Source organism: Odocoileus virginianus, chromosome 24 (genome assembly GCF_023699985.2).
Source record: "Odocoileus virginianus isolate 20LAN1187 ecotype Illinois chromosome 24, Ovbor_1.2, whole genome shotgun sequence".
NCBI classification, from domain to species: Eukaryota; Metazoa; Chordata; class Mammalia; order Artiodactyla; family Cervidae; genus Odocoileus; species Odocoileus virginianus.
In genome coordinates this window covers 8,510,489-8,527,523 of record NC_069697.1, presented here as the reverse complement: position 1 = coordinate 8,527,523, position 17,035 = coordinate 8,510,489, and the positions used below count along the sequence as shown (strand labels likewise).

The following is a 17,035-nucleotide window of genomic DNA, read 5'->3' as shown; positions in this document are numbered from 1 at the left end:
CTATTTATTGGCCATATATTTTACTGAGCACTGAAGAAAGTCATCAGTGAACAATTAGATAGCTAACTATGTGAATTCTTTGTTTTGTTTGGAAAACCATAAGAATTTTACAGCCTTACCGTAGAGTTTTTGGAAATTAGTGCAATAACTTTGACTTCTGATGATTAATATTTGACATATAGAGGTATACTGCAGGGAAATTGCAGATTCAGTTCCAGGCCGCTGCAGCAAAATGATAGCAAGTCACATGAATTCTTGGGTTTTGTAGTGCATATCATGGTTGTGTTTACATTATAGTGTAGTCTGTTAACTGTGAAATAGCATCATGTCTTTAAAAATTGTATATACATTAATTAAAAAATAAATTTATTCCTCAGCAATGCTGTCATGAGCCTTCAGTGAGTCATAGTATTTTTGCAATATTAACATCAAAGATAACTGATTATAGACTATCGTAACAAATAGTAATGGGAAATTTTTAAATATTGGGAGAACTACTGAAACGTGACGCAGAGACACAGGGTGAGAAAAACAGCACTAGCAGACTTGCTTGACACAGGGTTGCCATAGGCTTTCAGTTTGTTAAAAAAAATGTAGTATCTGCAATGTTAAAAAAAAAAAAAAATTAGTGTCTTTGAAGCACAATAAAATGAAGTATGTCTGTATTCTTCCAGAGTCTGAAATATCAATTGCAAGAGTTGAATCATATTATACATACTCCTTTGTAACCTATTGTTGTTGTTAATTTAATTGAGTAAAATAGTATGTAAGAGCTTTTATTACTTCCCCTGAAACTATTTTCTTACTGGTATATATCCATTGATTAAACACCTTTAGGTCAGTGTGTGATCATGTCTGATAAAGGTATTCAACAAAGAAAACAGATACTTGTAGCTGTGTTTTATCTCCAGAACTCAGACAGTAATGAAATCTGGCAAAAGATTTTCTATAAAAAGTTTTCTCCAACTCATCTCTACTCACATGCTGACTTTTCCTTTATTAATGCTGTCCTGCTTTTAAATTGCTTACTGTTTTCCTTTATCTGCTTATCTTACTTTCCTAAATATATTATAGACATCCTGAGAACAGTACTCCATGATCGTTTGTTTTAGTCCGTTAAGAAAAATTCATTAAGTAGCACTGTTAAGTATTGTGGGGTGTATAAGACAATTTCTGTTTGAAAGGATAATAATCCAGTTGTGAGAACACATGGAAAGTAATAAAGGCAGCATGTCTCATATAGTACTCATATAGTACAGATTTATGTACATGTACACACAGTAGGTCACAGACACCTGCTCATTAAGGAGAGATGAGCATTTTATTTTGATTCATTCTACATGTATTACATACTTGCTATATGACAGGCAGTATGCATAAAGGAATCGAAAAGAATATACTCTCTAGTGCTGGTCTTTGTAGCCATCAAAATGAATGGCTCAATGCTTTATGTGTAGTAGGCAGTCAGTGAAAGTCATGTGTCAAAGAATAATCCCATAGTTTAACATTTTTATATTCTTTCTTCCCATGTGGCACTAGTGGTGAAGAACTCACCTGCCTATGCAGGAGACATAAGAGACGCGGGTTCACTCCCTGTGTTGGGAAAATCCCCTGGAGAAGGAAATGGCAACCCACTCCAGTATTCTTGCCTGAAGAATCCCATGAACAGAGGAGTGTGGTGGGTTACAGTCCATAGGGTCCACAAAGAGTCTGGACATGACTCAAGTGATTTAGCACAGCACAGACAAGGATTCTAAACTCTAGAAGTAATTTTCTTCCCTTATGAAGTCCTCTAATGAAAGTCTTTGGCATCTAAAGATCTAAGTTTAACTTACTACTTTGTAGATCTTTATCAATAAAGGAAATAACACCTATGAAATAAGAGTACATACAGGGTGTGTTTAAATCTTTGAATAATTATCGTTCCAACTTTTGGCATTCTCATTCAGATACTTAGTGTAATACTTGTTGGGTGAAGTATGAATGAATGTTTAAGCAGTGCTTAGATTATAGTTAGCCCTCCTCTGCATCCAAAGATTCAACCAACCAGGGTTGAAAATAGTTCACAGAAAAATTACAGAAAGTTCCAAAAAATTGAAAGTTGAAATTGCTGCAAACTTTCACCTATTTATGTAGCATTTGCATTGTATTTACAGCCATTTACATTGTATTAGGTATTTTAAGTAGCCTAGAGATGATTTAAAGTATACAGGCGGATGTGCGCAGGTTATAATCAAATACTACCTTGATTTTATATAAGGGACTTGAGCATCTGCAGATTTTGGTACCTGCAGGGGGTCCTGGAACCAATCTCCCACAAATACCAGTGGGTGACTATACTTTTGCCCTCGAAACTTTTTTGTCTTGGGGGAGGAGAGGTCTCACAAAAAATTGTGCATTTTTGTTATAGTCCCTTTGCCTTGTCCAGTTCATTGAATCCACAAATATAAATTGAATCTTCTTGTCAGGCATTGTGTCTCCTGTGGCTATTGTATATACATAAGTCTGAATTTTTCTTAATTCAAATGAAAAATTTCCCATGGTTTACCCATTGTGTCTAATCTGTTTTGAATTTATTCTTTCATTTTATAATGAATGTTATTTATGATAAGACTACTTGGAGAAGGCAGTGGCATCCCACTCCATCCAGTACTCTTGCCTGGGAAATCCAATGAACGGAGGAGCTACAGTCCATGGGGTTGCGAAGAGTCAGACACGACTGAGCGACTTCACTTTGACTTTTCACTTTCATGCACGGGAGAAGGAAATGGCAATCCACTTCAGTGTTCTTGTCTGGACAATCCCAGGGACGGGAGCCTGGTGGGCTGCCATCTATGGGCCTGCACAGAGTCGGACACGACTGACGTGACTTAGCATCAGCAGGCCTTTACTTTTACACCTATGTCCTACCTGCTTATATAATAAGAAAGGCAAAAGAAAAGTCATTTAAATAAAATGCAGTGCTGAACTTATTTTCATAATTAAATATAATAATTGAACTACCCCAGTGTTCATTGCAGCAGTAGTTACAGTAGCCAGGACATGGAAGCAACTTAGATGTCCATTGATGGATGGATAAAGAGGATGTGGTACATATATACAATGGAAAATTACTCAGCCGTGAAGAGGAATGACTTTGAGTCAGTTGTAGTGAGGCAGATGAACCTAGAGCCTGTTACACAGAGTGAAGTGAGAAAGAGGAAAACAAGTATTATTTATTAATGCATAAATAATGTTTATTAATGCATGATGCATGAGTGCATTATGGAGTCTAGAAAAATGGTACTGATGCCCCTAGTAGAGAATGGACGGGGGAAGGAGGGAGGGGTGGACGAGTGGAGGAAACGGCGTTGGTGTGTGTGCTGCTGTGTGTGAGCGGTCAGCGGGGAGGTTTCCGAGTCGCGTCCGCAGCCAAGCCTGGCGCTCCGCGGTGCCCTTGAGGAGTGGGGTGGTGAGGGCAGGGGCTCGGGAGGAGGGGTATGTATAGCTATGACCGCTTGGTGTTGCATGGCAGAAACCAGCACAACAGTGTAAAGCAGTTTTCTACCAACTAAAAAAAAGTAAAGAATTAATCTCATTAGTTAAAAAATATGTAATAGGTGATCTCCTAAGATTGTATATGCTCATTTACTTGTCAGTCTCAATGCAAGACCAAGGTATTTATTTTTTATTGTTAAGGGAGTACTGCTTGGAGCTCTTCATTGTTTTTCTTGTATAAACTAGATCTGTAATTCCTCCTTTGATATGTCCAAATTCAGTTTCCTTTAAAATAGAACAAAAGATTGTTTGGATGTCTCCAGTTTACTTCCTCTTTATGAACACTCTCTGATTTCTATATCACCCTGAATGCTTAGGCCTTGGACTATTTCATGGTATATTTACAAATTTCTGTTACCACCAGTTGAACAGAACTAAGTTTTCCTTACTAAGAGCCATAAAGAGTTATTTCAAGGAAGTGGAAACTGTTTTAGAGGACTTCTGTATTCGGGTTAGTTTGTCTTTTGCCTATCAGTAATTATGTCACTAATGATTAGATGCAAACTATATTCACTTCATCTAATTATTATAATTATATATTTTTACCCAAGTTGTTGTAATTACATTTATACAACCAAATCATTTCCTTTATTTTACCCTCCTGCACTGTATGTAATTTGTTGGAAGGAGGTTTGAAATCCCTAAAATTTTCTTAGTGCATCTTTTAAAATTTAATTATCTTCATAGAAATCATTTTTGGATAGGACTTTTACCAAAAGTGGTACTACAAAGAATATTTGACAAGTGTCTATCATTTAACTTTGTTTTATAATTTATAAGGGATGAAATAGTAAGTTTTGGATTAGAATATAAAAAGAGAAAAATTTAAATGGTGATGATTTAGCTTTCCGATTATATTTTGATATAAACATAACGGCACCTACTATTTGAAAAGTACGGCTCTAAGCAATTTATGAATTAATTCATATACCTCTCATAGTAAACTTTTGAAGTAGGTACTATTATTGTCCTCATTTTCCAGAGGAATTTGTGGCATACAGGATGTTTTATACATATAATTGACTCAACAACAACCAGCCTACTGGCAGAACTGGATTAATCCCAGACAGTCTGGCTCTAGAGTCTGTACATTGAGCAAAACCACCTTCATGTAAAGGAATATAACATGTTAGAATTTATTTCAAATGCCTTTAATTTTGTAATTGTGATTTTACTTAATTGAATTACAGTTGCTAAATGCATTTGTTTTTATCTCTTCTAGAAATTAAATGCAATGATTTTCAACTCCTATGCCTAACCTATAATCTGTCTTTAAGGCATGGATTCTGTCTTCTTAGAGCCAATTTTGTGCAGCTGTTTATAATTCAATCCTTTGTTATTAGGTGTTTCAACTTTTTCCTAAAAATGAGTGGGAAACAAAGTTGTCCTTGTGCTAACTTGCTGAGAAAAATAAGTAGGCCCTCTTTTCAATAAAAACAGATGTTTTATGTACTTGAACTAGTTTCTTGAAATAGTTGATAGCTCAAGTTGATAAAGCTGCCTGTAACCTGGAATTAAATGACAAAAGTGTCTTCATACAATCATCTGTTACTGGTAATAGCTTGGGATATGTTGAAAAACTTCAGATAAATCATGTCAGATAAGATTTTAGAAGTACAGTTGAGTCACTCTCTTTCTTTCCATGTATGACTTAATATACTGACCATATTTAGTCAACTGTTTAAAGTCAGCAAGCCCTGTATCTCTTAATGTGCTGCATGTGTTAGCTTTTGATTTTCTTAGCAACAATATTTTTATGGGCATGCCTGCCAGTTTCTTGTGTATGCTTTGTAAATGTTCAGGAGAACACTGAACAATTTACACCACAAACTTGAGATTCATTTATAATATATGTCTTACTGACAGTGTTTTAGCTTTTAATTTATATTTAAACATTTCAAAAACAGGTAAAGAAAGGCACAAGCGGAGTTAATATTAACAGCTTTAGGTATTTTTGTTGATGTTTCTTACATTATACTGACCTTAAAACAAACATGTAAAATAAAAATCAGCAACATTTCATTTATTTAGAAATAACTTTTTATATTTTTTCAAAGAACTAGGGTAGTCACCTTCTTAAAATGGAGAAACTTTAAAAATTAGTCATTTGTTCTTAGACTCTTCTATCTTCAGTGTCAAAGAATTACTCATAAGATGGCAAATAAGACCCTGTTCTGGATCCTGCCTTTATCTTCCCCATATGTGACTTTGTATCTTCATAAATCAAAAAATCTTTGTTACTGGTTAATATGTTAAACTCATGTGTAGATCCTCCTTCGAGAAATATTCCATGATGACAGCCATTCTTCCTTTTCTTAGCTTTCATAACAAATATACAGCCATATGTTTATTATATCCCTTTTGATATTATTATTTACTTGTGTATTTGAACACCATACTACATGGTGAGCTTCTTGAGAATGCTCTTTGACTGAATAAAATAACACAAATATCTTTGTCTTCCAGGAAGAATATAGTGATTATAATTTAATCTTAACCTTTCTCTTAACTATTTTCATAGAAATCACTTCTCTACATTCTCTCCCTGAATGATTTCAAGTTCCATTATTTTAATTATTACCTTAATGCAGGTAATTCCCAAATTATATTTTCATCCCACATTTGTTTTTAAGCTCTAGATTTGCATATCCAGTTGGCCCCTGGAAATGCATGATTAGAAATTCAGCATATCCAAAGCTAAAAATCATCTTTCTTCCTCCAACTTGTTTTTCATACCTGTGGTGTTTATTTTCATGAGTGCCCTCCTCCTGTTGCTCACCCTTCATGTCCAATCTTTAATTAAGCCTTGTATGTTTACTCCTAAACTTCTCTTGTAATATATATTTATTCTGAATAACTGTTGCTCAGGTCAGGCTCTTCCCGCTTCACACTGTTTCCAGTCATCTTCCTGAAATACTAATCTGATCATGTTAACCCTCTGCTTATAAACTCTGAGTAGCTTTTTCAAACATCATCTTCCTGAAACTCTGCAGTGTTTTCTCCTACTTGCCCCTACTACTGAATTGAGCCACTATTACTGATATAAATGTTGCGGGTTTTCTTGATGAGTAGAGTAGAAAGTAGATCAAAAGCTACCTCTAGTGTCAAATCCTGTCATCTTTGCCTTATGTTCAGATCTTTTACCTGCAGTATGTTCAGCCCTTTTAGCACCTAGCCCTACTCTGTCCTGTAGTGTGCAGAGACCACATACCGTGCGCATGACTTGCTCTTCGCTTGTTCCATGCATTTCTAAAAACCATAGTGCATCTGCTCAGTGACATTCCAGTTGAATTGAACAACTCCTATGCAGTCTTCAGAATCTTGCTCAAATGTATATTCTTATGAGACCTATATGGACCATCTTAATCACACGATCTCTTTATGTTCCCAAGGATATTTTAGTACTTCCCACCCACTGCTATTATGCCCTTATGTAATCATTGTTGTTTATGAACTAGCATTCTATACTAATGTGATTTTTTTCTATTCTTTTGGCATTGGCATATGTACTTTTTAGCATATATAATGTGAAGAGTAGCCAGAGGAATTAAGGATAGTTAAAAAAAAAAATGTGAGAATTTGGGCGGCAGGGAAAACTCATAATATTTAAGGGTTACCAGTTAAAAGAGATTCTCTTTGATACTTGGAACCTCAGGAGGCAGGAGTTTTTTTATATTATTTACTTATTTTTTAAATTTGTTAATTTTTTAATTGAAGGATAATTGCTTTACAGAATTTTGTTGTTTTCTGTCAGACATCAACTTGATAGCATGTACAATTTAGGAAAAGATAAATGTTTTATACTGAAGATAATGCACAGTAAGTTTTTAATACATGCTGGTTCTTTTTTGATTTTCTTAACTTTTAAAATCAAAGTAAAATTTATGTATAATAAAGTATGTAGCATATAATTCAGTGAATTTTCACATTTGTACATGCCTTTATAAAAATCAGAAAGCTGGGGAACATTTTCAGTCTTCCCAAAAGCTCCCTCATGCTCCTCCCATTATTTCCCCGCAGAGTTAACTGTGATTCTGAGCTTTATAACTGGAGATTAGTTTTGCCTGGAAATTCACAGTCTGTATCCTTTGTGTCTGCCCTTTTTCACTCAGTCATATGTCTGAGAGGATTATATATGTTGTTGAAGGTAGCATTAGTTTGTTCTTTTTGTTTGTTCTTTTTGCATTGATCTATAGGATTCTGTTACATGAATAGAATCTCCCCATATACACATACATCCCACCCCATTTATTTAACAATACTATAACTTGAGTAGATACTGTCAAATGGTTTTCTAAAGGGGTTATACGAATTTTACACTTTTACCAGCAGTTTGGTATTTCTCCATATTACAACACAATAGATTTAATATTTTTCATTTAAGAACCAAGGCTTAGATTTTCTTTTTATGTAAGCATTGCCTATTATACGCATTTTGAAAATAAATAAAAATTTAAAGAATAAAAATTATTCATAGTCTCACAACCAGTGATAAGGACTATTTTATTATATATTCTTCTAATCCTTTGTGTACTGTTTAAAGTAAAATTATAATCAGGCAAACTATTTTACATCTTTTTAAAGAAACTTTTATGTTGTGAGCATTTCTCATACCTCTTACTATAATGTCTTATTTGAAATTTTCTCCATTTAAAAAAAAATCATATTTGTATTAAATGCATTTATCAGGTAGGGTTTTATATTTTTATAGCAGTGATAAACATCAGAAGACTGTTTTGGTGCCTATAGGAATTGAGAGGTTGAAAGAGAGAATAGAATTTAGTATCTTTTCCCAAGGAAAATTAATGATTAAACTTATAAATAGGTCTAATATTATTTAAGTCACTGTGAGTCGTTAGCTATCTCAAATAACATTTTATAAACTACTTCCTAATGCAGTAAAATTTGGATGTTTCTTCTCTTGTTATCAGACAGCTGCAGTCCTCACATTTCTCCTACCCTTTAACCACTGCTCCTTGAAAAACACAGTTCTTTTCCCAAGCAGTGTATGCTCAAAGTTTATGTGAATGTTGCTTATATACTCATTTACCATTTGCTATATGTACTATTTGGGCACTTTCGGATCTTGCCAACTTGTTCCAAACGGAAGAATCATGAATATATAAGAATGTAAATATGTCAGGGAATTTTAAAGATATATAACCCACCGACTTCTTTCCTCCACCTGAAAGACAAAGCCCTAAAAGATTAAATTACTTGTTCCCAGCTACAGTATTTGTGGCAGAGCTAGAACTGGAGCCCACATCCAACACCTGTCAGAATTTTCCCGCTTCAGGTGTGAAGTACTTTGTACTTAGTGCTTTTCTTGACACTAACTTTGTCTTTTTCCCCCAAGGAAGAAGTACTAAAAGTATTTTTCTTTATGTCTGTGATAGGTAAAGGAAAATTGTTTTACTTACACAGCAAGCACTTATTAAGTGTCTGTGGTATGTTGTGGTTAGTTGCTCAGTGGTGTCTGACTCCGTGTAACCCCATGCACTGTAGCCCACCAGGCTGCTCTGTCCATGGGGATTCTCCAGGACCAGAATACTGGAGTGGATTACCATGCCCTCCTCCTGGGGATCTTCCCAACCCAGGAATTGAACCTAGGTCTCCTGGATTGCAGGTGGATTCTTTACTAGCTAAGCTACCAGGGAAGCCCTGTTTAGTGCCTAGAACGTATGATATCCTGTTTCAGAAACTGCAAATAGATGAGAAATAGTTGATAAAATAGGAACATCTGTCAACATGGTGTTAAGCGTGGAAGGAGCTTATTTTTGGGAATCTGAACATCTGTGATAGAATTTCAGCTCTATCATTTCCCATCTCTGTGGCTTATTCAGCCTACTTAATTAATCTCTTTGAATCTTAGCTTTCTTGTTCATTTATTCATTTATGGAGCCCTTACCACATGCAAAGAATAATATAAAGTGCTGGGGATACAGCATTATGAAGGACTTCAAAAGAAACTTGTTTCTGTGTATATATTACTATTTACAATTTGTTGTTGTTTAGTCACTGAGTCATGTCTGACTCTTTTGTGACCCCATGGACTGTAGCCCACCAGGCCCCTCTGTCCGTGGAATTCTCCAGGCAAGAATACTGGAGTGGGTTGCCTTTCTTTCTCTAGGGGCTCTTCCCGACCCAGGGATTGAACCCATGTCTGCTACATTGACAGGCAGATTCTTTACTGCTGAGCCACCAGGGAAGGTTAAAATGGAGGACTTTATGTATTTATTGATTCATTTTAAATGAGTTAAAGCAGTGCTTTACCTCTGTTAAGTAAATGACATTTTTAAAGTAACTAATTCGTTTACTCCTGAAAACTTCAATTTATCATTAGTAATAAATATTGTTAGTTGTTTTGACAGACTTACTTTGCTCATTTTCAAGAAAGTTTCTGCCACAGCCCAAGCTAGACTAACTATAATTTGTCATTTAAGTAAAAATCATATTCCATTGTAGCCTGTATGGGAAAAAAATCTAAAAATGAGTGGCTGTATGTAGAACAGTGGCTGCATGTAAAGCAGTGGCTGTATGTGGAACAGCGGCCGTGTGAATAACTTTGCTGTACACCTGAAATGAATACAACCTTGTAAATATACTCCAATAAAATTATTTTAGAAAATGATATTCCATGGAAAAAGTGACTAGATCAGCTTGCAAATTACACAGGTATTTTTCTTCAGGGCAGTCATTATACTTGGAAGAAATCTTGATGCATGCTTCGTGTCTTGTTTCATAAAATATTTAAAAGATGTATATTTGAGTCAAAATTTAATATGATTTATAGTTTTTACTGCATTGTCAAGGAGATTCATAAGTAAAAATGGCTTGGGGGAAAAAATAAACCTGTGAATGTATAGTTGTGAATACAATGACAATAGAGTGCTATATAGAGTGCTATATTTTCTTTTTTCTTCCACTACCTTGGTTTGTGCTTCGACACAAGCATGTTTACAACCAGCGCTTTTTCACCATCAAGTGCACGTGTCAACAGAGTATAAAGGGGAAATGCCATCTTAATATTATTATGAAAATAGTTTTGATCTTGTCAGCTCTCTGAAAGGATCCCTCTTCCCTCATCAGATGACGTTTTGGGAACCACTGCTGTAGAGTATATTATTGGTCCTTAATTATAACGCTTTGACTGTTTCCGTGTGGGCATGTACTTGTTTTTGTCATGGGATTGGCATAAGGAGTCTGGTCCCATACAGTATTGTTATGTGTGTCTGAGCAAGTACTGTTAAAATTTAGCTAGTGCCATTTACCTGCTTGACAGCAATACAGTCAAGATAGCAGCAGACTGCCTTTTAGAACGTATTTGTTATAAAAGCTCCAGAATAGGAATTTTATTCTGTTGATGTGTTATTGGGAGTATTGATTCAAGGTTTTTCTGATCCTGCTTTCTGTTTTGTTTTTAGGCTTGCATTGATGACAATGTTGATATGGTGAAGTTTCTGGTAGAAAATGGAGCAAATATTAACCAACCTGATAATGAAGGCTGGATACCTCTGCATGCAGCTGCTTCCTGTGGATATCTTGATATTGCAGAGTAAGCTAGTGCTGTGTTTATTTTTATCCAAATACTATTGTAGAGACTTGAGATTTTATAGAAATTATTATAGATAAATGAGAAAACTGTTATATTACTTTAATTGATAAAAATTATTCTTCCTAGGAAAGAGAATAAGTGGATTGTGGGAATCCAGATATTGTCTCTCGGTGTGAGGTCATCTTCTTGTCATCTTCTTGTCTCCCTCCTGTCTTTGACTTTAATACTTTGAACTAATATGAGTAATTCTCTTGAGTACATGTAGAGTGTTGTCAGATGACTTGGTTAATATTAGGTTGGTGCAAAAGTAATTGCAGGTTTGCATTATTGAATTTTGCTCTTTAATATTGGAATACATTTCTAAATAAATGTGGTCATGTTATACATTTTAATGCTTATTTCTTGCTATTTGTTTTTTTGCTAGTGACTTATTACTTGCTGTTTATTTTATATTTATTTTAGACTAGGGAAATTATGTTAGACAAAAAGCAAATTTGAGCAATTTCTCTTACTCAAGTTCCAAATACGTCGTAGAACAGCAGAGACAACTCACAGCATCAGCAGCACATTTGGCCCAGGAATTGCTAACCAATGTACAATGCAGCAGTGGCTCAAGAACTTTTCAAAGGAGATGATAGCCTTGAAGACAGAGCTCAGTGGCTAGTTGTTGGAAGTTGACGACAGCCAATTTGAGAGCAGTCACCAAAGCTGATCCTCTTACAACTACACAAAAAGTTGCCGAAGAACTCAGCATCAACCATTCTACAGTAATTTGGCATTTGAAGCAAATTCAGTTCAGCTCAGTCGTGTCTGACTGTTTGTGACCCTACGGACTGTAGCACGCCAGGCTTCTCTGTCCATCACCAACTCCTGGAGCTTGCTCAAACTCATGTCCGTCGAGTCAATGATGCCATCCAACCATGTCATCCTCTGCCATCTCCTTCTCCTCCTGCCTTCAATTTTCCCCAGCATCAGGGTCTTTTCCAATGAGTCAGTTCTTCACATCAGGTGGCCAAAGTATTAGAACTTCAGCTGAAAGCAAATTGGAAAGGCAAAAAAGCTCAGTAAGTGGGTACCTCATGAGCTGACTGCATATCAAAAAAATCATCGTAATCCCCTACCATTGCAACAAAAAAGAATAAAATACTTAGGAATAAACCTACCTAAGGAGACAAAAGAGCTGTGTACAGAAAACTTTAAGACACTGGTGAAAGAAATCAAAGACAGTATAAACAGATAGAGAGATATTCCATGCTCCTGTGTTGGAAGAATCAATATTGTGAAAATCATTATACTATCAAATTCTATCTGCAGATTCATTGTTATCCCTATCAAATTACCAATGGCATTTTTCACAGAACTAGAACAAAAAAATCTCACAATTTGTATGGAAACACGGAAGATCCCAAATAGCCAAAGCAATCTTGAGAAAGAAGAATGGAGCTGGAGGAATCAACCTTTCTGATTCTAGACTGTACTACACAGCTACAGTCATCAAGACACTATGGTGCTGGCACAAAAACAGAAATACAGACCAGTGGAACAAGCTAGAAAGCCCAGAGATAAACCCACACCACTATGGGTACCTTATCTTTTGGCAAAAGAGGCGAGAATATACAATGGGGCAAAGATAAACTCTTCAGTAAGTGGTACTGGGAAAACTGGACAGCTACATGTAAAAGAATGCCATACACAAAGATAAACTCAAGATGGAACAAAGACCTAAATGTAAGACCAGAAACTGTAAAACTCTTAGAGGAAAACTTAGAACACTCTATGACATAAATCACAGCAAGATCTATGACCCACTTCAAGAGTAATGGAAATAAAAACAAAAATAAATAAGTATAACCTAATTAAATCTGAAAGCTTTTGTACAACAAAGGAAACTACAAAGAAGGTGAAAAGACAACCCCCAAGAATGGCAGAAAATAATGGCAAATGAAAAAAACTGACAAAGGATTAATTTCCAAAATATACAAGCAGCTCATACAATTCAATACCAGAAAAAACAAACAATCAGTCAAAAAGTGGACAAAAGATTTAAACAGACATTTCTCCAAAGAAGTGATGCAGATGGCTAATAAACATGTGAAAAGTTGCTCGACATTGCTTATTATTCAGTTCAGTTGCTCAGTCGTGTCCAACTCTTTGCGACCCCATGAATCGCAGCACGCCAGGCCTCCCTGTCCATCACAAACTCCCACAGTTCACTCAAACTCATGTCCATCGAGTTGGTCATCCAGCCATCTCATCCTCTGTCGTCCCCTTCTCCTGCCCCCAACCCCTCCCAGCATCAGGGTCTTTTCCAGTGAGTCAACTCTTCTCATTAGGTGGCCAAAGTACTGGAGTTTCAGCTTCAGTATCAGTCCTTCCAATGAACACCCAGGACTGATCTCCTTTAGGATGGACTGGTTGGATCTCCTTGCAGTCCAAGGTACTCTCAAGAGTCTTCTCCAGCACCACAGTTCAAAAGCATCAAGTTTTCAGCACTCAGCTTTCCTCACAGTCCCAACTCTCACATTCATACATGACCACTGGAAAAACCATAGCCTTGACTAGACGAACCTTTGTTGGCATCGCTCACTATTAGAGAAATGCAAATCAAAACTACAGTGACATACCACCTCATATCAGTCAGAATGGCCATCATCAAAAAAATCTACAAACTGTAAATGCTGGAGAGGGTATGGAGAAAAGGGAATACTCTTGCACTGTTGGTGGGAATGTAAATTGATACAGCCACTGTGGAGATCAGTATGGAGATTCCTTAAATAAAAGGAATAAAATTACCATATGTCATAACAATCCCAGTGTTGTTGTTCAGTCGCTCAGTCATGTCTGAATCTCTGGAACTCCATGGACTGCAGCACGCCAGGCTTCCCTGTCCCTCAATCATCTCCTGGAGTTTGCTCAAGGTCATGTTCATTGAATTGGTGCTGCCATCCAACCATCTCATCCTCCGTCACCCTCTTCTCCTTCTGCCTTCAGTCTTTCCTGGCATCAGGGTCTTTCCCAGTAAGTTGGCTCTTTGCATCAGCTCAACAAAGTATTGGGGCTTCAGCTTCCACTTCAGTCCTTCCAGTGAATATTCAGGGTTGATTTCCTTTAGGAATGACTGGTTTGATCTCCTTGCTGTACAAGGGACCCTCAAGAGTCTGTGGATACATATATACAATGGAATATTATGCAGCCACAAAAAGGAACACATCTGAGTCCATGCTGATGAGGTGGATGAAGCTAGAGCCTATTACGCAGGGTGAGGTAAGTCAGAAAGAGAAAAGCAAATATTGTTTATTAACCCATCTATCTGGAATCTAGAAAGATGGTATTAATAAACTTATTTGCCGGGCAGCAGTGGAGGTGAAGACATAGAGAACAGACTTATGGACATGGGGTAGGGAGGAGGTAAAAAAGAGCGGGATGAATGGAGAGACTAGTATGGAAACACTGACACATGTAAAATAGGTAGCCAGTGGGGAATCTGCTGTATGACTCAGGAAACTCCAGCCAGGACTCTGTGCTGCCTGTGGGCTGGGATGGGCTAGGAGGTGAGAGTGAGCTTCAAGAGGGAGGAAACATTTGTGTACCTATGGCTGATTCAGGTTGATGTATGGCAGAAACCAATACAGTGTTGTAATTACCCTTCAGTTAAAAATAAATAATGTTTTTAAAAGTCGTTATTTTGAAGTGTTGTCTTCTCTCACTCAATAACAATGAACCATTTCTCAATCAGATTGTGCTGTATGATGAAAAGTGGATTTTATACAACAACCAGCTCAGTGGTTGTACTGAGAAGAAGCTACAAAGCATTTCCCAAAGTCAAACTTGCACCCAAAAAAGGTCACGGTCACTGTTCGGTGGTCTGCTGCCCCTCTAATCCACTACAGCTTTCTGAATCCTGGCAAAACCATTACATCTGAGAAATATGCTCAGCAAATTGATGAGATGCACTGAAAACTGCAGTGCCTGCAGCCAGCACTAATCAATAAAATGGGCACAATTCTTCTCCAGGACAACACCCGACCACACTTTTCACACCAGTGCTTCAGAAGTTGAAGGAATTGGGCTATGAAGTTTGCCTCATCTGCCATATTCACCTGACCTCTTGCCACTTCTTCAAGCATCTTCACAACTTTTTGCAGGGAAAATGCTTCCACAACCAGCAGGAAGCAAAAAGTGCTTTCCAAGAGTTTGTCGAATTGCAAAGCATGCAATTTTATGCTAAAGGAATAAATTTGTTTCTCATTGGCAAAAAATATGTTGATTGTAGTGGTTCCTATTTTGATTAATAAAGATGTGTTTGAGTCTAGGTATAATGATTTAAAATTCAAAGTCCAAAACCACAATTATTTTTCACTAATCTTAATATTTAACAATCTAGTCTATTCCTGTGTAATCATTAATTGTTAGGGGAAATTAACAATAGTTCTGAATTATGTTGCTTTGCTAAAAAGAGAATATGATACATAGTTCTCCAGTTATTCAGTGTATTTATGCTTATTTTTTATTATTTTCTAAAAATATCAAAAATAGTCACTGTATTCTTCTGTTCAGTTCAGTCGCTCAGTTATGTCCAACTCTTTGCAACCTCTTAGATTGCAGCACACCAGGCCTCCTTGTCCATCACCAACTCCTGGAACTTGCTCAAACTCATGTCCTTCAAGTTGGTGATGCCATCCAACCATGTCATCCTCTGTCGTCCCCTTTTCCTGCCTTTAATCTTTCCCAGCATCAGACTCATTTCCAGTGAGTCATTTCTTCACATCAGATGGCCAGAGTATTAGAGTTTCAGCTTCAGCATCAGTCCTTCCAGTGAATATCCTAAAAGTTGATTTCCTTTAGGATTGACTAGTTTGATCTCCTTGCAATCCAAGGGACTCTCAAGAGTCTTCTCCAACACCACGGTTCAAAAGCATCAATTCTTTGGCATTCAGCTTTCTTCATAGTCCTACTCTCACATCCATACGTGACTCCTAGAAAAACCATAGCTTTGACTAGATGGATGTTTGTCAGCAAAGTAATGTCTCTGCTTTCTAATATGGTGTCTAGATTGGTCATAGCTTTTCTTCCAAGGAGCAGGCATCTTTTACTTTTAGTTTATTCTTAACTGCCTCTAACGGGGAAGTACTTTCTGAGCGAATTTGATTCTTCAAACATTTAACAAGGAAGTATAGATATTCTGACAAAGTAAATTTGTCATTAAGTTATCTTATTTTTTCTTGTTACTATGTATTCAGCACCATAAACATTTTTTATTGTCTTATCTGCTCACATCAAAGCTTATCAACTAATAAGTATTGAATATGATAGTACTACTCTGAGAGTCCAACTCTCACATCCATACATGACTACTGGAGAAACCATTGCCTTGACTAGACTGACCTTTGTTGGCAAAGTAATGTGTCTGCTTTTTCCAGTATGGACTATAAAGAAAGCTGAGCACCGACGAAGTGACGCTTTTGAACTGTGGTATTGGAGAAGACTCTTGAGAGTCCCTTGAACTGCAAGGAGATCCAACCAGTCCATGCTAAAGGAAATCAGTCCTGAATGTTCATTGGAAGCACTGATGTTGAAGCTGAAACTCCAATACTTTGGCCACCTGTTGCCAAAAGCTGACTCATTTGAAAAGACCCTGATGCTGGGAAAGATTAAAGGCGAGAGGAGAAGGGACTGAAAGAGGATGAGATGGTTGGATGGCATCACTGACTCGATGGACACGAGTTTGAGTAAACTCCAGGAGTTGGTGATGGACAGGGAGGCCTGGAGTTCTGTAGTCCATGGGGTCTCAAGGAGTTAGACACGACTGAGCGACTGAACTGACTGACTCTGGGAGTCTCTTAGTAATTCTACATATTTTTCTTTCTTTGTTCATTTCATGCACGTGTATACCCCACCCCATCCTTCCACCCTCCATTCCCTCAGCCATGTGTTTTGGAGATA

The 17,035-nt window shown here is 36.8% G+C and overlaps 1 protein-coding gene across 8 annotated transcripts in view; it reads left to right on the top strand.

Moving 5' to 3' along the window:
- Positions 1-17,035, top strand: part of PPP1R12A (protein phosphatase 1 regulatory subunit 12A) — a 164,460-nt gene that overhangs the window by 51,280 nt on the left and 96,145 nt on the right. For all 8 annotated transcript variants that reach the window (XM_070454257.1, XM_070454252.1, XM_070454255.1 and 5 more), the window contains exon 2: positions 10,962-11,092. In XM_070454257.1, the coding sequence (XP_070310358.1) occupies positions 10,962-11,092 (131 nt within the window). The remainder of the gene's footprint in view (positions 1-10,961; positions 11,093-17,035) is intronic.